The sequence below is a fragment of the Accipiter gentilis genome, chromosome 15 (assembly GCF_929443795.1).
Source record: "Accipiter gentilis chromosome 15, bAccGen1.1, whole genome shotgun sequence".
Taxonomy (NCBI): Eukaryota; Metazoa; Chordata; class Aves; order Accipitriformes; family Accipitridae; genus Astur; species Astur gentilis.
In genome coordinates, this window is record NC_064894.1 from 4,911,943 (window position 1) to 4,933,841 (window position 21,899).

Here is a 21,899-nt window from a genome sequence, read left to right on the forward strand (position 1 = left end):
GTTGGTTTTTATTTCATTATCATATGACCTATTTGACTGCTGTTTCTTCAAGAAGTCTGCTTTTAATGAAGGAAAACATGTTCAGTTTGGAGGATCCATTTATGCAAATATTTAGATCAACAGTTTGTGATTTAAAATCAGTTTATAATTACACCATTAAGCTGGATAAATACAAAAAGTATATACATAAATGATGATTTTGAAAATACTCCATTGCAGCCACGTTTCTCGTGATTATTTTTACTATGTGGAAACAGCCTTAAAACAAAGGTAAGTGTCAGTTATTAAGACGAGAGTTCAGACATGCATGCAAACAAGTTAGAACAAAGCACACCCACTTGATTTCCTTATTAGAGTATCTGACCAGTTCCTTTTGTTTCCACAGAAGTCCATCAGATTACCATTAAAAGGTCTCACGCAGAAGTAGGCTCTTTTAACTGGCTGAACTTGAACACCTTCTGACACAGCCGCTCTGCTGTACTTCCTGGGTAACCGTGTCTCCAGATCATACCTCGATACTGACCGTGTCCAGGTGGTATTTTGGCTCATTAGCTAGGTTTACTTTTTCTGTTCGCGTGTGCCATACAAGAACCTATAAAACAACATTTGTGTTAGTACAGTCATCTATGGAGGTGATAGGAAAGCGTTTTAGTAAGTGCGGAAATCAGTACCTTTGTGCAGTTGTTTGCTTTTGGCTCCAGTTCCTCCACTGTTGTTATCTGTTTCAGAAAATCAGATTCTTGCATTCCTGGTTGAGAACCACGGCGCTTGAATACAGCTTTCGGATGCGACAGAATCACTTGAAGACTCACAGCAAATCCTTGGAGAGAGGGAGCAAAAAAAAAAAATGCTAAGAAAAACCTTCAGGCTTTACATTTTCACGCAAGTCACACTTAAGCCTAGAAATCTCCCATCCTCTTTTTAAAAAGGTGCAGATTTGATTATATGGATAGACGATACATTTGGTAGGTTTGCAGATCCTATCTTGTTTTGTTTTGCCCTGAAGGTGCAATTGCATTTTTTTAATTGCACCGTATTTTCAATGTGTTTAATCCATTTCCCATCGTGCAGAGAATATACGCTTTTTTGCCTGAAAAATCAGGTATTGCTAAGATCTCAGACTATCCTTTCTTTTTACTTTTAATTAATAAAACTGTATTTTAGGTAAAAAGTGTATAAAATTTATATTGTACAAAAACTTCTAAGTTTAAAGGTGAGAGTCAGAAAAAAAGGTTAAAATATGTTGCTTAGATGTAACAACTGTGGTCTTCAGAGATTTTTTTAGCCTTTAGAGAGTTCTGATGTTATTGTTGCTGAAAGACAAGTTCTACTCATGTTTTGCCTTGTACACCATGTAGTTATTGTGGACTTCCAAATCATTTTCATCAGCAGCAGTCTGCAGGACAGCCTGCAGCTGAGCTGCGCATTGCACAGCGTGACTGAAAGGGCTTCATCAGTGCACATGCCTCTCTCTGCCATGCGTTCCTCTAATAACATATGCCAGGTCCCTCAAAGGGAGATTGCAAACTGAGAAATCATTAGTTTGAACAAACTCGCCCTCTCTGAAGCAGCTCTCATGAGTCTCCAACTTGCCATTATTTATAGAACTCTCCAGTTTTCATTCAGCAAGGTTCAGTCGCATATATGCTGCTTTAAGTATGACTCAAAACTCAACTGATACACTTGTAAAGAAAAATTATGTTTGTGACTCCTCATGTCTAATTGCCAAGCCTACCAAAGCAATCCTTTTTTTCGTCAGTTCAGAGTGGTTCCAGCTGTCCCTTTATGACAGCAGTAGTAACAGTTTTGACATCTGTTCTGGAAAACTGTAGAACATTTAATTCCAAAGCCAGTATTAAAATTTTCTCATTTAAAAATGAGTATAACTTTCTCTGGTGGAGTATAAATCTATCCCTTTTTTTACTAGAATTACCTTGCTGCTCTATTTTCCTTGAATGTATCTATGGCTTTTATGGGAGCCTTTTAGAGAAGAAAATACAAGGAAGTAATTACTGCATCACATGTAAAGGTGGCACACTGAAACCACTTTTTATCTTAACTATTGTGCTCTTGCTTGTAGCAAAGCACAGGAAGATACCAGAAAGTGATATTTTTTAAATTTTAATATTATTTTTTTACCGTAAAGATTTGGACACTGCAGATGAAGACTACAGGTTCGATGTAAACTGAGGTCCCAATTCACTGACAGACACAGTTGAAGAAAACACATTTCAGTTTATACATTATATCCTGCCTAAGATAAAGAAGAATAGGTGTCTGGATGGAAAGGGCTTATCCACACCTTGCAGAGTACTCCAGTGAGTACAAGACTTCCAGGAGGTGTGAGATTTTGGCTGTGGCCTGTCCTCACTCTGTTTGGTTAAGCTCTGCAGCCTGCACCACCTGCTAGCAGCAGTGCTGGGATCCAGCTGTTCCCTGCTGCAGCTGCTGGGTTTAGGCAAAGTGGTACCAGGCAAAAGAATGGCAGTTTGGACTTTTCTTCCCAGGTAGGTGTTTGTCTTCAGCCAGCGACAGGCATTTCTTGCTCCCTGTGACTTGTAGCCTGGCTGTGAGGGAGCACAAGGAGGGCTCCATCCCAGGGCTGTTCCTAGCCCCGTAATCATTTGTGAAGAGCTGAGGTTGGGAGTTTGAACTCCCTCAGCAACAGACAGCTGCAGCGCATAAAGCCAGCTTTCTGCACTTTGAAAGATGACCATAGACTTACCACTGATGAACAAACTGGCCTGGTTCAGTTCAGTATTTTTGGTAAGGGGTTGTTTGGTTGTTTTTTTTTTTCCTCAGTATAAATTTTTAGTGCAACTGGGCTTTAGTATGATTGGTATTTTGGGCCCCTCAAACAAACGTTAGCTTTGCAAGGGAAGGCATTGTTGGAGCCCTGATCAGCTGTGTGAGCTGCTGTTTCTTTTTAAAGAGATTTAAGATGTAGTTTTTAAGATTTAAGCTGGTCATCCATAAAGGAGAAAACACTAAAGTTAATGTAGTGCCCTAGTTTTTAGAGTGGAGAAGGAATCCCATTCTAAGCAGAAGAGACATGCAGATTTTCTGCTGCTTATCTTGGTGTGTCTCGGCTTGGCTCCCTCACCCCCATAGCCCATACCTTAATTTCTCCTAGGTTCTGGTGTTGCAAAGCTTGCTCCTCTGTTGAGAAAACTGGATTCAGTTCTGAGGGTAGATTTCTGCTATGCACAGATCTTCAGATGGGCTGTGCCCCCTGCATGTAACGTGCCCTTGCTACCATGCTATTGCAAACTGCCATTTTAGGGTGCTATCAAAAATCCCCCACGTTTTCAGGCATCAAATAAAAGTCAAATTACTAAACTGAGTGTTGCACAGGGCAAGGAAATGGACTACAGCGCACTGACCAACCTGAGGTTGTTTCTTTGATCAGTGGTCATGCAGTCTTTGTTTCTTAAAAGAATCCTGTAACTAAGTCAGCCACTTAAAAAGATAAAACAGTTCAAGGAGGCTTATCTCCTGGGTGTCTAGTTCTGAGGAGATGGCTTAGGTTTTGACCAGACTGGCACTAGTAATTTCTCTCAGTAGATAATGATCCTGTAGTAATAGATGAAAAGACACTGTTATTTTGAATTCTATCCCCAAACAGAGATTAATCTGGGATTACTGCCTCCAGCACAGCATAACTGAACAGTTCTACACACATACAATTCTTTTACATGACCGTTATTCCTACAAGGTCATATTGGGCTTAAAGTTCGCATGAAATGCCACAGGGCAATTTCATAACCGGAGTATGAAGAGGTATTTTGGGTTTTTTGTGTTTAATGCAGGGCTGTACATTAAATCTAATTGGCTGAAGAGCCACCTAGATAAAAATTAATTTGTTGGAGGACAAGACACCTGGGAGACACAGCAAAGATTACATCTGTACTTCTGTCTATGGAAGCTGTTTCTGTTAATTCACACCTTGACTTCTGCTAGACCAATGGCTTCTGTTAAAAGGCAGAACCATTTTTCTTCATCCGGTTAGACTGAGCCAGTCTTTAAAGATTTTGTTGCTGTGATTAATGCCTTTACTTCCTGAATGCTCTAGATAGGATACTAGCTGAAGGCAAGCTAGAAACTGAGAGCATTTATCATTTCCAGAGTGTGTAAATGAGCACCAGCTCAGTGCTGATGTTGAAATGGATATACTGGTTTCTACATAGTTCAAGGTACTACCTCTGGCTTGTTGAACATGCCATGGCTTGGGATCCACTTCTTTCAAGTTATCTTCTCCCTGTGACATACTATGTATGTGGGCTGCAGTAAGGCAGAGATGCTCAACCAGGAGTTTTTGCAGTTCACAACAAAGGCATCTGCTGACAGTTAATTCACCATGAAAGAGGCTCTCAATTTCAAACTCAGAATTTAAAATAGTTGTTACCCTTTGATGGGGGGGTGGTTGGGGTTTTTTTTGGGGGGGGGGGGGGGAGGAGGGGTTGAGTGTGGTGTCTGCCATAGCCACTCAAATTTTTTTTTGTTTGTACCTGCAACTTCCCACAGTGGCTCTTTCAGACAAAATACGCTGTTTTGCAGTATCATTAATAGACTAGCTTTTTTTCTCAGGGAACCATAAGAAAGATCCACTACAGATCTCACAACTGTAGCAAAATCCAAAAAAAAAAAAAAAAAAAAGGGTGCTTGCTCAGGCCCTAGCAGAGGAACTTAGGGGACAGTGAATGAGCTCTGGACCACAAGTCCAAAATCTGCTTGCCCAGTGATTCACAGCCATGGATTCATCTCTGTGACTGGAGTAGCTGCTGGAATGCTAATGTAAAACATTCATTTGTCTTCCTGGAACAATCCTGACATTAGGAGAATCACAATCTCACTTGTTCTCATGGGTGGCCAAAAACTCTGACACTGGGAACAAGCCAAAAATAAATCACTGATGGCATCATTTAATATAGAAGGTCTATAATAACACAGTGCCTACCTCAGAATCAAGTCACTTTTTGCTTACAACACCCAGTTCTCGCTCACATTTCTTCCCTGAGGGTAAGGAAGTCTGTGTCAAACTCTAGAACTCACCTACAGTTAAAACTGAGAAGGAACTTAAAACCCACCAGAACTAATTCATATGGCATATTGGTTGCCAGACAAGAAGCAACACAGGAAACAGCTACTCTGCTTTCTGAATGCAATTTAGCACTGGAGAATAGCAGTGTCATCCACAAACTTCTCAAAAGAAATAACCAATGTTCACTGAACTGATCTAATGGGATTGCTGTGAGTACATTTCAAAGAAGAAACTAGGGAAGTTGGCCAGCTAGGTAGGGTCTTTGAGCTGATCCCAAGGAAATCAGCAGGACTGGCCTCCACTTGCAGTAGGCAATTTGGGCCTGTATTTAGAATAACAAGTTTATGTGCTTAAAAGCAAGGATGCGCTTCCTCTGAACAGGCACAAGTTAAATCAGTGGTCCCAAACCTTTTAAAAAGTCGTTCTTTTCACATCCAGCCTCATGATCAAATTCTTGTGAAAATCACTAGAAGAGATAGTTCTGTAAACCAAAAGGAGCCTCCTTACCAATGTCTTGGGAATCAGAACATTAATTATAGACAGCTGTAGACAGCTGAGCAGTTTAATATATGCACCTATTTTTTTTTTCCATGGTAGTATTTTCAAGAGGGAACCTTGATCTTCCTTATGTGCAGCATATGGTATAACCTAAACTGCTTGTATATTTGGCGCCAGCAGATAGCGGAATGCCAGTGATGTACTACAGCATGGACTTATGTTTGTTAGCAAGTCCTCCAGGTCCCCAGGGGGTATGTTGGGGAGTCGGGGTGGCAAGGGTGGAAAACAAAGTGTTAACACATCATCCTGTAGACTGCACCTGTTCAGATACCTATGCAGTTCTGGATTTAAAGGTTCTGTTCTGTTTGTCTGTGCTCTTCCACTGTATTCCTGAGGGAAATGAAGACACAAATTTAACATAACTTTTTACCAGCCTATACAGCATCCATTTCTCTCCTTACTGAAATTAAAAATGTAATTTAATTTCTTCAGTTATTTTTTGAAGGCTAATAGAAGTTCTCTCACAAAGTAGTAACTCCTTGTTTGTGGATCTGTAATAACTCCTACACTCTCAACACTTGTATCTTTGTCTCTATAACCCTCCCTTCCGTGGCTTCGATAAAAGTCTGAGCAGGTGATGCTGCTAATGGAGCTGCTATTCCCTCATGCCAGTGTTTCAGCCAGCAACTGCAAAGCGTAAACAACAACTTAAGAACTTTTCACATATCCCTCCGTGTCTGGGTTAGAGTCCCTCAGCTTTTTGCCTGCTGCTAATGAATTATGAACCATGCTATCATCTTTATAATGCCCATAAGTAACCACTTCTACAGCATAATATCAGTATGTATCTATATATCCACAGGCAGAGACTGTTAAAATGCACAGCTGCAGTCCTCAACAGGCTGCACAGGTTTGGGGATTGACATACATACTTCTCCCCTGAGGAATGCCTCTAGCTGGACACTCAAGTATTTATTTTCATGCCAGGTAACACTATTAACTTCAAATGCTTCTACAGTGCAGAAAAGTTCACCTGTTCATGTTTCTATCTTTGAGGTGTTAACAACTATTAGTTCTCCTTTACTCTTTTAAACTAATTGTACTGTAAGTATTGTATATATTTTTAATCAAACATTTCAATCCATATAAAAATATTCTCTTGAGAAAGCACTGTCCTTTTCCCTCCCCCAAAACACATGGGTATCAGAAAAAAGAAAATGGCTGGCTATTTCTACCCTGTTCTTGCCCTTGTATTCCTACTTTTCCCCTTCCCTCTCCTTCCTGAAAACAGAAAATGCTTAAATGCAAATATTGTATCATTTGCTGGGAAACTAGCTGCTGCTACATCAGAAATTGGACTTCTGCACAGTGGTGATTCATGTGGCAGTTGTGAATATATACAAAAGATTGTCTAAGCCTGGACTGACAGCAAGACAGAGCTATGTGGTGTGCTAACTTCACAGCAGAAGATTGATTAGATCCATTTTGAAGCTTTTCTGCCTTCATCTACTAGGCTATAGCTGTCAGTGATTTTTCCCCTAAGCTCAGTGTTTCAAACTATATCCATCTACAGTTATCACCGTCATTCCAAATAAACAATAAAAAATGAGTAATTTCATGATAAAGTAGCATTTTGCAACACAAGGTCTAAGAAGGATCTGCATTTATACTGCCTGGTGTAGATTGATGACACAATGAAAGGCAGGGGCTCCTTGCAAAAATTAATTGGATGAATTAATTTACAATTAACTTGTTTCAGACAAAACAATTTATACAACATAAAAGCCAAGTTGCCACATAAAATTAAAAACAAGTGAAAGTAAGTTCAGATATCATCAAGCAGCAACTTGATTAGACAAGATGGGCAAGCTAAGACTTCAGGATATTTAGTGCTGAAGGGCTACATACAGCGGATGTGCTTCAGAAGTTTAAAAGCTGCCTACACCGAGCCATCTGTTTCTGTCCCACTCATAAAAAATGTAAGAACAATTATTATGAGAAACATTCATGTATCATGAAACCTGGTACTTACCTGCCATGTCAATAGCAAAGGGCCTGTCAGCTCTCCAGCCAGTGTACCAGCCAACAACTTTGCCGTTTTCCACAACTGGGCGCTCGTAGCGTCGTCCTCCTACCAGTCCCACGGGCCAGACCGACACTTTGCGGGTTGTACGCATCTGCAAGAGGTAGGCACAGTGTGACTGCATGCACGCTTTCCTAGTAGGCTTTTTTTGTACATGTTGGTGGAAAGCCTACACATTAATCATCAAGACTAGGTATTTAAAAGCAATTCTAGCTTACAGATTTCAGCCGAGCAGAGCAAGTATTTGAAAGCTGCATGTGCCCACTCATTTTCTGTGAAATCTCCAGCTCTCTAGCCCAGAGGCACCTCAATTCTACTGAAAACATCCTATTCATATTATTTTTTTATAACAAAAACTTTAAAAGCCATGAAAAAACAGTATTTGTTTTCTTGTTTGTTTGGGTTTTCAAAGGTGTAGTAGATCTTTTTCGTCTGCAAGACTATAGCATTCTTGCAGTAAGCTTATTTCTATAGATTGCTGACGTATCATACAAGCCCAGCAAGAGAGAATATTACAATAATGATTAACAAATACACACTTCATTAAGACAAGTACAATTACTTTGAGACTGGTAACAAATACACTGAGTAAAGGAAATTGTGACACAGGACTCCTACCTTCAACATACCAGATTTGTACAACAGATGCAGCTCAGATCTATTAAAGGCTCACAAAAAAAATAGATTAAGTTTGAGCTAAGCCTTTTTAACTTCTACATTTTCTCTTGAAAAGCTCTGCTAAGTTTCTGAGAAGGACAGAAAACAGGTCAGGCAGGATGCTTCTGGTAGTTTGCCATTAGTAATGGGAGTTTTTCCCAATGGTGTAACTGTAACTAACTGCAATTCTGGAAACGTGATCCTCATCTAACCTAGAGAAATCTACAAATACTAAAAAAATCACTCTTGTAAAAAGCGTGCATGACTGGGAGTCAGTGAATCCAGTTCACTGGTTAGTAGACCATTTTCTTCAGTAAACGGGAGATAACATGACATGAACCCTGATGTGCTGATCCCCATGGGAAAATCACTGACAGTCTGGCGTGAGAACTTGAGAAGACAAGTGCACAGACACACCAACTTGCACAATTTAACAACACCGATTCAAAAGCTACTGTTTTAACTACTGTGTTTAAATATGCTCCTATTTAAGCAAATATTAAACTATTTCAGTGTAACGTGGGCTTAATTTGATGGATTTTTAAAACAATCTCTTGTCTTCTGTTGGTAGTTGAGGCCTATTCCTTAGGGAAAGGTTATCCCTTTCTCCTCTTAGCAAAAACAAACACAGTTTTACATATTTGTAACTGCAGTCCCCTATCAATAGATGTTGAAGTAAAAGACAACCTTGGTTAAATATTAAACACTTCCCTCTCTTTCTGCCAAGGTGAAAGATTTATCATGCATATCATCTAGACTCCCAGAAGATGCACCAGAAAAAACAAAGACATCACGTCACTCTTGTTCACATTTCTAAGCTAGAAACATCAGCAGATTCTTAGGAGAACCTTCACATAGGGAAGGCATACAATACTTATTTAAAAATCCACAAACTTGTATGTGCACACAGAAGAGAGGCAAGCACCTTCTCCCTTTGTGTACCTCTAATTTTGTTTAGCAAAATTTTCTCACTTCCATCCTAGTAACTGTTGCAGCAAGTCAGACCCTCTCACTCAGCAGCAGCACTCCATACTGTGTAAGAACAGGGTATGTATACAATTGGCAATATAGGGATTTCTCGTGATAAGTATTCTATCCAAACCATTGACTATTTAATTGCCAGTGAGAGACTGCCATGAATCTCTCTACAGATTATTGTTAAATGTGTTTGTCTGTAACTGTTCTCCCTGCTTAAGATTATTTTTCCAATCTCTCCCACTCCTCCATTTAGGAAATGCAGAGCTGGCAATTAACTGCTTGGATATGGAAATCAGTCAAATCTCCTTATGAAGAGTTTTTAACTGTGGCTTGAATGATACATTCATTTTGCAAATTTTTCTATCGGTGATTTGTATTAACATCCAAACACATCAAACATGGACACAGGGCATCACCCTGTTGGGCTTGTCTACACAGGCAAGTTTCCAATAGGTTTTCAAAGGCATGTTCAAGCCACATACACCCAACTGTGCTACACCAATATTAACCACAGGACGAACACAGACACCCAGTAACTTTTTTGCGTTGCCATTAATACTTTCTGGAGGGTATGGATACCTGAACAAATTACTAGTGTACTGATTTACAGCATTTTAGCTACCCCATGCCAATTGCCTGTAGCCATGGTAAACATAAAATGCCTCAAGACAAGCGCAGGCACGCTCTGGCTACAAGAGGGTTAGCTAATGTGCAGTAAGCCCGTACCCTGCCTTTTTGCACAGTAAGCATTTGGGCAGCTGTGCTGCAAAACGAGGCAGATCACAGGAGACTTCTGAACTGGGTCAATAGCAGCCCCAGCATTTATACTAGGAGAACCAGACTGATTTACGGTAATACTTTACCATACACAATGCGTAGGAAAAATCTTGTCAAGGAAAAGTATCTCACTGACCTCATGAAACGACCCAGAAAGTTTTAATTATTACAGTCTTGGGTCCATCTCAGTGTCTACAAGTTAAGTCAGTAAAGCCACCACACATCAGAGGGAAGTAAGTAACCCTTTAAAGAGCTCTGTATTTTGTCCTTGGGTTTCTTTATTCTCACAGGTTACATTTCTGGAGAATGAAATAAGTGGGTGTCAAGAATACAGCAATCCCTTTAAGTAAAAACTGAACGAGCACATCTAGACCAGTATTTATGCTAATTCTGAAATACCTTACAGCTGCAGGATATGCTAGGCAGATGAAAGTAGGAATATTTCTTTTAATCTTCTGAGAATAGCATTACTGCAGTTAACATACTGATGCGTTAAGGCTGTATTTATGTATGATGGGAAGAAAGCTATTACTTGGATTAAAAGGCCAGCTTGCATCTGGAATTTGATGCTGCTAATCATTGGGACACAAAAAGGTGATTCAAAAACATGTTAATTCTAAATAGCTTTATTGCTGTGGGTTAAACAACTGCCAAAATCCTATAACTTACAAACAGCTTCCTAAATTACTCTTCCATCTGTCATTTTAATGTGCAGTAGCACATGTTGTCTTAATACTCAGCATTTTAAGCCCTAGTAGCTTACATGAATGGTTATTCATCTTACTTACACTTAACTCTCTGTAAGTTAAGCATCTGGTCTATCCTAGTTAGACTTCTATAGTTAACAAACAGAGATAGGAACTTACTGACGCGATTCATCCTGCCTGGTTTAGAGAGCTATCTTAAGATAGGATGAATATCCCTCCAGCAATGCTTTTGTCCTCTTATTTACTTTGTGGTTATTTGAAAGGGGATCTTTGGCATAGGAGAAGAGTGATGTACTGGATGGAGGAAGATGAGAAAAGGACTCTAAGATGGTAGAACAAACCCAAATGAAGCAGAGGGGGGCACAATTGGTAAGGAGCGGGCAAGGAAACGACAGGAGGGAGGAGTAAAAACTGACCAAAGAAATCCCAGTGAGGTGATGGGCATGTAACAGTAAATACAGTAGCAACAGAGGAACCACTAAAGAATAACAAACGAAAATGCAGAAAATGTAGCTGAGCCATAAAAGACAGTGATAAAAGCATTGCCAAAAATAACATCTCATTAGTCAATCAAGAAAAGCTGCTTAATGGGATGCACCAGACTGATGGACAGGGAAGATACCAAGCCAGTAACAAAATATAAAAGCCCAAGGGGAACAAAGGCAAATGACAAACAGAAGGAAACATGACCATACTTCCTACAGTGAAAAGGCCTCCAGACTGGAACAACCACCCTAGTGTTTTTGCAGCATGATGTTGATGCGTTTCTATTTGGGATTCAAAGCTCTCAGCAAATGCAAACCTGGCTGCCACACCCAGTAAGCTTTTTTTCTCTCCCCATTCTCTATCACTTCAACCCCTGTGTAATTTGTGATCTGCACTGGTCAGGCTACAGGTTATCGTACAGGCTCACCCCCCGACTCCCCAGCACCGCAGGACTCACACACATTTCTATGCAAAATTCCAATTTATTATTACCAGAGATGGGATCTAGAGCTCCTTCACTACAACCCTTCCACAGGGGAAAATGTTATGGGTTAAAAGCACAAGCACAGCCAGGTTCCCTGTCAGTTCTCACACAGGCATCCTGCATTACTCACAGGTTATTTAAAGCCAAATTCTGCTTCAACAAAACTTACGTGACTGCACTACAAGACAGAGGACTAGCTCAGCTGCAACAACGCTATGCCCGTTTACTTAGGCATTAAATGGAGCTTCTGGCCCTACTTACCATTACTTCAAAGGAGGTACTGAGTCACAGAAAATCTGTGCCAGTGTTTTTTGTGGTTCAGGGACTGCGATGCTTAGGGGATAGTAACTTCAAAAAGCAAGTTTGTTGTCAGTGAACTTGACTGTAAAAGGCATGTCTCCATGGGAAAACTTGTAGAAAGGGTCTACAAGTCAAAAAAATTGTCAATCATTGATTTAGCCTGCTCTGCAACCCTCACAGGTGATGTGATTTAGTGCTTCACCATCCTCACTATTAGAAAGCTTTTTTCCAAACGTCTGCCTTAAACCTCCTCTGCTGACTCGTACCCAAATCTACACTGCAGAGGGAGGATACATTAACTCCCCGTTCTCTCAAGCAACATTTTACATATCGGATACAATGATTAATGCTTCTAAATTATGCCAGCATCCTTGGGCACAAATGTCAATATTGCTTCCCTACAGGAGAAAACTGTACTAAATTTAACTAAGGCAGTTAGGAGCCAATTTCTCTGGATTGGGAAGACTTCCAAAACATTTGCTATTCATGTTTCCTTTTGGCCCTTCTACTTACCAATTCTTTTTCTCATCCTACTTTCTGTTATTCTACTAGGTCGTGTTCACTGTACCTCTGAACAGCTGCTGACCACTCATAATTAATTTCACAGTAACAGTATCAGTTTCACAGGTAAGAAAAAGACTGCTGTCAAACTGCAGAAACAGAGTGTGCTTGGTATTTTGTAACCCAGAGTCCTTCGCTTGGATAAATCTGTTTCAAACAGCTTTTTCTGTCACTGTTTCCTCTCATTTTTAAGCTGTTCCATTGTTTCTCTACCAGTCTTTTCTAATCCAGCCTCTTTAGCATAGGTATTACATGTCTATGTGGAAGGGGAATGTCAGTGTGCATTTAAAATCTGTCATGTATTCTTAAATCATTTATATACTAGAAAGGTATTTAATGCACTGCTAACTCATATTTAGATCCTTTTTTATTATGAAGAAAATAACTAATGACTGCCAGCTAATATTAAATTCTGTCTAGACTACTGTTATTTTTAAGACTCCAGCAAAAACTTGATTTTTCCAACCAGATCCAAGAGATACAATGAAAGAACCCCATGTTTTCAAAGATAAACAGATTCACTTATACTACTTCTAAATCTTTTGCATAAATATATCCATTAAAAAAACCACAGAAGTTAGCTTAATACAGTGTACAAAGATTAGGACAGTTATGTAAAAATTATTAAAGGAGAACTCACCCCTCCCTGGTCAAAGCTGGAATAAATACTAAATATTCACCTTTTCTGTAATATCGTTTTTTAGTTGCTCTCAAAATGTTTTACAAAGATGATCATGGGGAAACTGAAGCCTGCGTGACATGTAACACCTGCAAGTATTTCTGTTCTATTTTTAATAACAAATATTTTTTTTCCAGGCTACAAACTGTTAAGAGCCATGAGAATATCTGCTACCTTCATACACACCTTTCGGGAGAGCAAAGGACGGGGGCATAAGAAAATGTTTTCAGTCCGAATCACTCACACAACTTGCCCTCTGCTCTGCAGTGCCACTGTGAAAATTACCAGAGTTGGACAGCCCTAACCTTCAATGAGGTGGTCACATCCATTAGCCAAGACAAAATGTTTCCTATTTTCCCCTCAGTTCTTCATGAATCTTTGTTCCCATCTGGCTGATTTGAGGATGATCCTACCTGGACAATTTAGGCCGCTACATAAGCAATAGCATACCTTCAAAATATTAGGGAATTTTTGTTTAATTTGATGTTTAAGTTACTCCTGTGCAGAGCAATCGAGCTGACTGTCCTCTTCACCGATCATATTCTTACCTTCTCTGTGGCTCCGTGAATCTTGAGTTACCTGCAAAGAAACCTCAACTTCAGAAGCAGGGGTTGAGCTCTCTCTCCTCCTCCCTCCTTTCCAGCTTCAACTCTACCATCATAGTCAGGGCATTCTTGTGCAGGCAACAGCTACAGCAAATTGCATTCTGGTCCCCAACTCAGTGGGCAACAGGGCTAACTGCTAAGCTCTTAAAACAAAAGTTCGCAGGTTTTTTCCCTTAGAAATGACAATTCACGCTGCAAGGCTGTATTCAAATTACACCTTATAGTGTGGGTTCCTCTAAGGAGACTCAGTCTGCAAACCCTTGCCTTGTACTCAGACCAGATAGTGGTATATGTCACACTTGCATGCTCTAGGCACCCAGTGAATCTTGTTATGAAATTTTAGACACCAATGACCAAAGGGCTAGGGGTGGCAGTGAGGGAGATCATAGTTTTAAATATGAGCATTTTAATTTCACATATATCTCAGTTTAGGTGTCTGAGCAAAATACAAGCAAAGGTGACAGATATAACCTAGGCAGGAATCTCTAAAAATCAATCCATTTCTGAATGCAGCAAGCTCACTTTCTCACACATGTTGAAGACCTTTACTCCAGTTCTTTGTACACCTTACGCAGCTCACCCCTCACCCTCAAAAGCTTCAGGGGAGCCTGCACAATCAACAGCAGCGTGGACCTCCAACACTAATTCCTCCAACTTGCATATGTATCCATACACGGACCAAGGAAGTGGTGGTGGCCTTTGGCCAACTACTCGAAATACGGAAAGGGCAGAGAAAATACCCGACATGTAGAAACGCATGAATGATGTGAAGAATTAAGGGAAATGGAACTTGACTATGTCTATCGTCGGTTTCAAGCACTTCGGCTAATCTTGTTTTTAAAATTTCCCTATGAAGGTGGAATGCCAGCTTTCTGTAAGGTTTTCTTTCTGGCAGTCTAAAAATATGAAATTGGCAGTTGCTAGGCATCAGTCACAATATTACAATAACTTGTATTCAGGAATAAGATGAAGCACAAACGCAACAGAAACTGTAACAGAGTCACTCCAAAAAGAACAGCCTATAGTAAAAAATAGAAGTTATGACGATTTATGTAGAAACATCTGTAAGGCGTATCAAATACAGTAGTTGGGATTTCAGGCCTCTCAGTGGCTTTTTATGAACACAGGCTGATGTTCAACTGATAAAATATACTTTTAGAAAGCAGACCGTTGTTTTTGATGGAGAGATGCAGATGGACCCCTCCAAGTGAACAGATCATACCTGAGCAGAAAAAAATAGAAATTATTTTTGAGGTCTGGATCCCAAAATAATAAATGACAAAACACAATATACCAGAATCACCAGCACTGAAGTAAAAGCACCGTTTTTCACCTGACCACCATTATACTCTCAAGCGGAAACAACTGGGAATAACTTAAAAGGCCACACCTCCACTCCTGGAAATATTTCTTCATGGTTGCTGCAGCCTCACTTAGTACTCTAAAGAACTGCACAATCACTAAACAAATTGGTCCTTTCCCTGAAGCCTTTCCAGGGAAGGTGAGCTTTTCATAACAAAATGCTCAGTTGAGCCCATGCTGAGCAGAGAGACAAACCAGGCTCTCCACCTTACTCTAGAAAAGACAACTAAACCTGATCACACCCTGCCCAGTTTGACTTTGAAGACATAGTTTTTCCAGTCAAAAATTAAGCTATATGCCCATATGCCATTGTACATCCTAGGAAAAAAAAATTATAAACAGAACCAGGGGTTCCAGATGTACTACAGATGGTGACATTTTCCAGCAAAACCTACTGTAAACTGGTTTTTCCCCCCCCCCCCTGATTTCCATGAAACACATTTTGCCCAGGTCTACTGGGCCCAGCTCATTCCATATCAAATATAAGTTACTCATTCCTGTAAGTACCAGACAAAAGTACTTTGGACAGAGATTAGAATTTCCTCATCAAAAACTCTCAGAAGTATCCCATGGCATTTCATGTCAAAGCACACTCCTTTTTGATCATGCCCTTACGGCTTATACACCTCCACTCACAATAAAGCCTTTGCTGATTTTCCTTTGTTAAAAAGGTTCCGTTTTCTGTAAGGGCACTAGGGAAACCCACAGCAAAGGAGCTGCCTTAAACATATCCCTTCACTGGCATGCAGTTCCCTGGCACGCCTTCTGCTCCATAGTCACGCTTTTTTTGACCTCTGAGCAAAACGTGCCCCTAACACCAATGCTTCTGTCATGTTGGTTTTATGGTCCTAACTAGCCTTGGTTCCCACCTTCCCAAGCCCTCACTGCTGTTACTGAAACCAACTTTGACGCAGAAGAGAGCCATTACAAACAAGACAGACCTACTATTTCATAAGCCAGCAAATGTACTTAACTACTTGTGGGCAGATGTTAGCAGACATTGCTGCTGGCACTTTGGGACCCACACGTCCCCAGGCCTGTGTCAGTGACACGCTGAAGGTGAGCCAGCCAGCACAGGATGGTGGTAGGACCAGAATTCAGAGCTCCTGTCTCGTCCCTCTACGTTTATACTACCCTCCCCAGTGAGCAGACTACAGTTTATCAGACCTCCTTTGGGATTACGTGACTGCAGGTCTGGAGAATTGTTCCTGGCAGGGTAACAAACTGAAAAGAAAAATCCCTCTCAGGTATTGTTACCACTGCTTTCATGACAGGAATTACTACCAGTTTCCATCTGCACACCTAGCATTCTGAAGCTGTTCTCTTCATGCTTGGAGAAGACAAGCATAGTTCACCCTCATAAATCAGTCAATTCTGGAAGGAAAGATCAGGATTTACACAGACCCATCAAGCCAGAATCCATAAAGAGACAGAAGTTTTTTTAACAAGAAAAACCAAACAACCTCCAAGCAGTGCCTTGACTGAAAACGAGACTACTGGTTCCCTCCAAACACAACCTCCCACTCGTCGTAAAGGCACATACCGTTGGCAAAGCCTGCCAAGGGACTTCCCTTAACTTTGCCACATCAACAAGGCATTCCCCATGTTACTACCAGTGGCATCCCAGAGACCTTGTGTACAGCTCGTCAGTGACCCCAGGAAACAGTCACGGGAACTTGCAGTGGTAACTGAAGCAAAAGCTCCTTCTCCACTCCTCCAGCAGAGCCGCCTTCCAGCCACCACTTTTCACAGGGAAAACTCATTCATGCACCTGTATTTGCCTGCAAACACAAGGCTCAGAATAAACACCTCTTCCCCAGCAGCTGAACCCTGGTGAAAGAGAAGCCTTAGGACTGCGGAGCTGCGTGCCGGAGGTTACCATTCTTGTTAGCAAAAGGAAACACAGATTGCCTGTTCTGCTTGCAATTTTCAATATTAACCCTTCAGACAGATTTATCCCCTTGCTTTCCTGCATTTTCTAGCCGATTAGAGAGGCAATTTGTACTTTTTTGTTTCATCACTCACAGCAATTAGAAGAATAATACACAAAACGATAAAAGAATAAACCTGACTGAAGCCCCTTTCAGTAGCTGTGGGTCACAAGTGATATGCTTACCAATACTGTTCCTTTAGCTTGTCCCTAATGTTGGTACTCAAAAAAAAAACAACAAAAAAAAAAACCTGCAAACCAAACCCCGAAACAAAAGTAGAGATTTATCTCCAAATATATTTTGTCCCACACTACTCATTGTGGCAAAGTACATTTTCTGCATCAATTTCCAGACTCTCTAAGATTGAATCATATTAGTTCTACATCCCCAAACAGCGGTGGACACTCCCATCACATCAAAGACAGGTACATGGAATTACTCTTCATTATAATGTGCCAAGCACAGCCATGAGATTTTAAGAAAATCAATTACAACAAAGGTTTAGCCTCCAGGCAAAGATCTTCAAATTAGCAGTTTCAATGCTGAATGCCAAATGGGCAAAGGAAGTAGAGGATTCCTGCTGAACAGGGACCCTGCACCTGCCCACATACTGGAAACGGAAAGGGACGCATTACAAATCTAAACACAAACTAACATAAGCATTTCTAAAATAACTCGCTCTAGGGAATTTCACACGCTTCACGTTTCTGTGCATCGTGTTCATTTTAACCTACCGAATGTAATGCACGTGCGGAAGCACAATGCCTCCAAACTGCAGAATATGGGCGTACACCACTAAACACAGTACTGTCCACCAGCGGAAGACACGGACCGCAGTTTATCTGAAGTCCTGTACGTTTCCTAGCTGCAGCCAGTCTACTTTTCCGTTTCCCTCCCTCGTTTCCCTGCCAAGGTTACTCTTCTGGCTGTCACGGAGGATGTACATGATCTTTCTTCTGCTGTTTTATGTCCACTTATTAAACACCCCTCCTTCCTGTCAGGGGGAACTCGGAAAGAAAGCTGGATATCCTCTCCCCCCCGAGCGCTTGCCAATTCCCACCGAAAAGGAGCAAAGCCCTTCACCGGGGGGCTGCAATAAAGACCAAACCAGGTCCCTTCACAAAAGAGACTCCTGAAAGGGTGTTTAGTTACTACACAAACGATTCGCTGCTTTTAAGAGCGAAAGGCTTCAAAAAGACGGGGCAACTCCACATGAAGGAGTCGGCTGTGGATTAATTAATTTGCGCCAAGGAAAAACTGCGAAGGATGGCGACTCTTGATGCGAGTTTGCCCTACAGGGAGAGGGACGCAGCCTGAAAAAAACAAATATCAAAGAGCGCCTTTCATCCTAGTTTTAACAAAACCGCAGGATCCCTTATAGCAACACTAAACTTGCCTCGCTCGGCAGGAAAGCGAGAAAACAGCAGTACAAAGTTGGCGGGGGGGGGGGGGGGGGGGGGAACGTGGCGGGGAGGGAAAAGAAACTCAAAATGAAGAGCGGGGCGGTCACACACAGGCAGCGCTGGGGAGCCCGGGTGAGGGACGGGGCGCTGCAAGGCGCCCGCGCCGGGAAGCAGGCTTGGCTCATCCCTGCTCGGCTTTTAGGTGAGGGGCACCGAGGGTTCCGCAAAGCGGGGACGGGGCACAGCCCCGAGCAGCGAGGCGGGACGGGCGCCTGAGGTGGGGGCGAGAGGAGGGCCACGGCGGGCGCCTGAGGAGAGGCGAGATGGGCGCCTGAGGGGAGGGCGAAAAGAGGCGGGAAAAGGCGGGCGCCTGAGGAGAGGCGAGAAGCGGCAGGCGCCTGAGGGGAGGGCGAAGAGAGGCGGGAAACGGCGGGCGCCTGAGGGGAGGCCGGCGGTGGAGCGCCGCTGCCGCGCCCGCCCACACACATACACACCCCCACACACACACACACACCCCGCCGCCGGCCGGGACGCACCTCCTGGAAGAGCTCCAGACTGTAGGTGTTGTCGTCGTCGGCGAAGAAGAGCACCCCGGGCTGCGGGGGGGGCAGGTGCTGGTGCCGCTGCCGCAGCCAGGCCAGGCCGGCGTTGCGCTGCTCGGTGGCGCGGGGTAACCCCGGCCGCTTGTAGCGGCGCGGCGTGGGGACGTGGAGGTGAGTGCAGGGCAGGCCGGCGCCCGCCACGAAGCGGCTGACCAGGTCGCTGCGCGCCGCCGCGTCCTCCACCAGGATCCAGTGGAGCCGCGCCACCTGCCGGAAGGTGTTGGCCAGGCGGGTGAGCTCGGCCTTCTGCACCGGGCGGCTGTACGTGGGCGTGATGGCATAGATGGTGGGCAGCGCCGCCTCGGGCCGCCGCGGGGCGGGCGCCCGCGCCGCCGCCGGCCGGGCTCCCCCGCTACCGCTGCCGCCGCCGCCGCCGCCGCGGGGGGCCAGGGCGGGCAGCGGCGCCCGGCTGCTGTCGATGTCCAGCACGATGATGACGATGAGCACCCAGGGCAGCAGCAGGAGGAAGCGGCTGAAGAGCAGCGACTTCATCCTTGCCCCCCCCGGCGCCCTCCCGCCGCGCCGCCCCTCAGCGCCGCCCCATGGACGGGCGCGGCGGCCCTCAGCGCATGGCCGGCGGGGGGCGGCCGGGGGCTGCCCCTGCGCCCCGTCCGTCCGCGCTCCTCCGCGGGGCGCCGGCGGCGGCGGCGGCCGGGGAGCGCGGCGTTCCCTCCTGCGGCCGACGGGGGCTCGCCGAGCGGGGCGGCTCGGAGCGCCCCGCGGTGCCCTGCGGCAGCCCGGCGGGGCAGGTGCCTGGCCCCGCTCCCGCCGCGCCTCTTTATGCCGCGAGCGGCCGCCCTTCCTCCTCCCCCTCCTCCTCCTTCTTCTTCTTCTTGTTCTTCACCCTCAGCATCGCCGGGCAGGGGTAGGGGTAGGGGGGTGCCGTCGCGGCCGGAGCTCGGCGGGGGTTGCTCTGGGGAGACGCTCCTTCTCCTCCGCTTCCCCGGGCGGCTCTGGCGGTGCGCGGGGGCGGGGAGGGGAGGGCGGGGAGGCGGGAGGGAGGGTCCCCGCGGGCGGGGGGTGTGGGTGTGTGGCGGGGGTGGGGGAACTCCCGCCCCGCTCCGCTCCGCCCCGGCTGCCGCCCGCGGGGAGGTGGGCGCCGGGGTGGGGGGGCGCCTTCCCCCGGCGGCAACTTGGGCCGGGACGCCTTCGGTGGGACAGCGGCGGCCGCCCGACGGGCCGGGAGACGGAGGGGTGCGGTGCCCGAGTAGCGGCGGGCAGCGGTGCTCGCTTCGGTTTTGTTGTTCGGGTTTGGGGTTTGGTTTTGGTTTGTTTGGGTTTTTTTGTTTTTTTTTTTTTTTTTTTTTTTTAACGGAGGAATATTTTTGAGCTCCGCAGGAGTAAGGAGTTGTAAATAAGGCGGCCGGTTGTGTGGCTCCCCTCGTTTTCCTTCGGTGTCTCTCACTCGGTGTCGACCTCCCGGCGCGCCTGCCCTCCTCCGAACCGCGTTTTCCCCGTTTTTCTACCGTGCTGCTTCCCCGTAGATCGGACGGACTTGAGAGCTCCTTTTTAAAAAGCAGTCGTATAGGAGAATGTCGTAATAATCCACCTGTCTGCGTTTCGAGACAAAGGCATTCGGCAGGTGCAGCAACACACGTGAAATGCACGGTCTAAAACCTCTTACGAACCCTTTCCTAGCGGGGAAGTTTCCGACGCATTTTTCAACGCTCCCTGCTGTCATAACTAAACACTTACTTACAGCTTGAGTTATGCTTTTAAAACTTGCGTGTTGCATAAAAACACAGAGGCACAGCGCTGGTATTCACAAATTACTGAATTCTCCATCATTCTCTGATTAAAACATTTACCCTTGTATAGATCAGACGATGGTCTCGCCCACTTGTGGACTATTTGAGATCAGAAATAGAGTGATTATTCTAATCACTGATACATTGACTTATTGGTAGGAATAGCGCGGGTTAGAGAAATCAGTCATAGTTTTCCCACCAGCCTCCTTGGCTTAAAAGTACTGCTTTCGCTTCTGTTTTATATGCATACTTCACATTTGCATGTGTATAACAAATGCAGATAATGTGGACACCATGTGTATCTATCATTCACATCTATCCGCAATCCGTTTGTTATTCAAAAGGATGTATTAACCCAGAGGGCTCACACACAGAAAGGACGCTGAAGTGATGTAATAGAAGCTGAAATCCATGTGAAAGTGAAGGTGACACATGACCGGGCACCCAACATCTAAATGAGGAAACATCTGTGTAGCAGAGAGCTAATTAGAGTTAGCATGTTTAGTGGAGGAGTGGAAGGGTTGTTATGTGATTAATGAAATAGTACGGAGGAACGCAGTGAGCATAAATAGTTCAATATATCCAAATCAAAAACATCTCGGACATGAAATTACAGTTGCCCATTTTGTGCTGATGCAGTTTATCTAGAGGACAATCATTTAAACACCGTCTCTCTCTGATGGCTGAACATACCATTGTTTTCTCGTTTACAGTACAATCCTATTTACAGAGATAATTCGTTCAAATAATGCAAACATATGTATCAAAGCAACATACCAAGAAGCTATTGCCTGTTCTCGTTTGAAAGTCAGTAGTCATTTGGAAATATTAAGTCAAAGCTAGTCACTTCTAGATATTACATGACACCATGTCAGGACCCTAAAAAGCTACTGGGGCAGAACCCAGAAATGGAGGATTGCAAGCTGATGTGTTTGACATTCTTTATAGCCAAAAATATTATAATATTTAAAAATACTATTTTTAGCTTTATATTCTT

General features: G+C 43.8%; 1 protein-coding gene across 1 annotated transcript; it reads right to left on the minus strand.

Annotated features, from left to right (window-relative positions):
* Positions 1 to 35: 35 nt before the first annotated feature.
* B3GAT2 (beta-1,3-glucuronyltransferase 2) lies at positions 36 to 20,106 on the minus strand. The gene is made up of 4 exons (XM_049818195.1): positions 19,089 to 20,106; positions 7,572 to 7,716; positions 672 to 820; positions 36 to 592 (listed from the first exon to the last, which is right to left on the minus strand). Exons 1-4 carry the CDS (start codon positions 19,644 to 19,646, stop codon positions 506 to 508), a joined length of 939 nt encoding a protein of 312 aa, XP_049674152.1. The 5' UTR covers positions 19,647 to 20,106; the 3' UTR covers positions 36 to 505.
* Between the last annotated feature and the right edge of the window lie 1,793 nt (positions 20,107 to 21,899).

Coding starts and splice junctions, on each gene's coding strand:
- B3GAT2 (XM_049818195.1), bottom strand. CDS start 19,646: ATGAAGTCGCTGCTCTTCAGCCGCTTCCTCCTGCTGCTGCCCTGGGTG. Junction 821..7,571: donor CTTTGCTATTGACATGGCAG/GTAAGTACCAGG, acceptor CCTCTCTCCAAG/GATTTGCTGTGAGTCTTCAA. Junction 593..671: donor AAGCAAACAACTGCACAAAG/GTACTGATTTCC, acceptor GTTGTTTTATAG/GTTCTTGTATGGCACACGCG.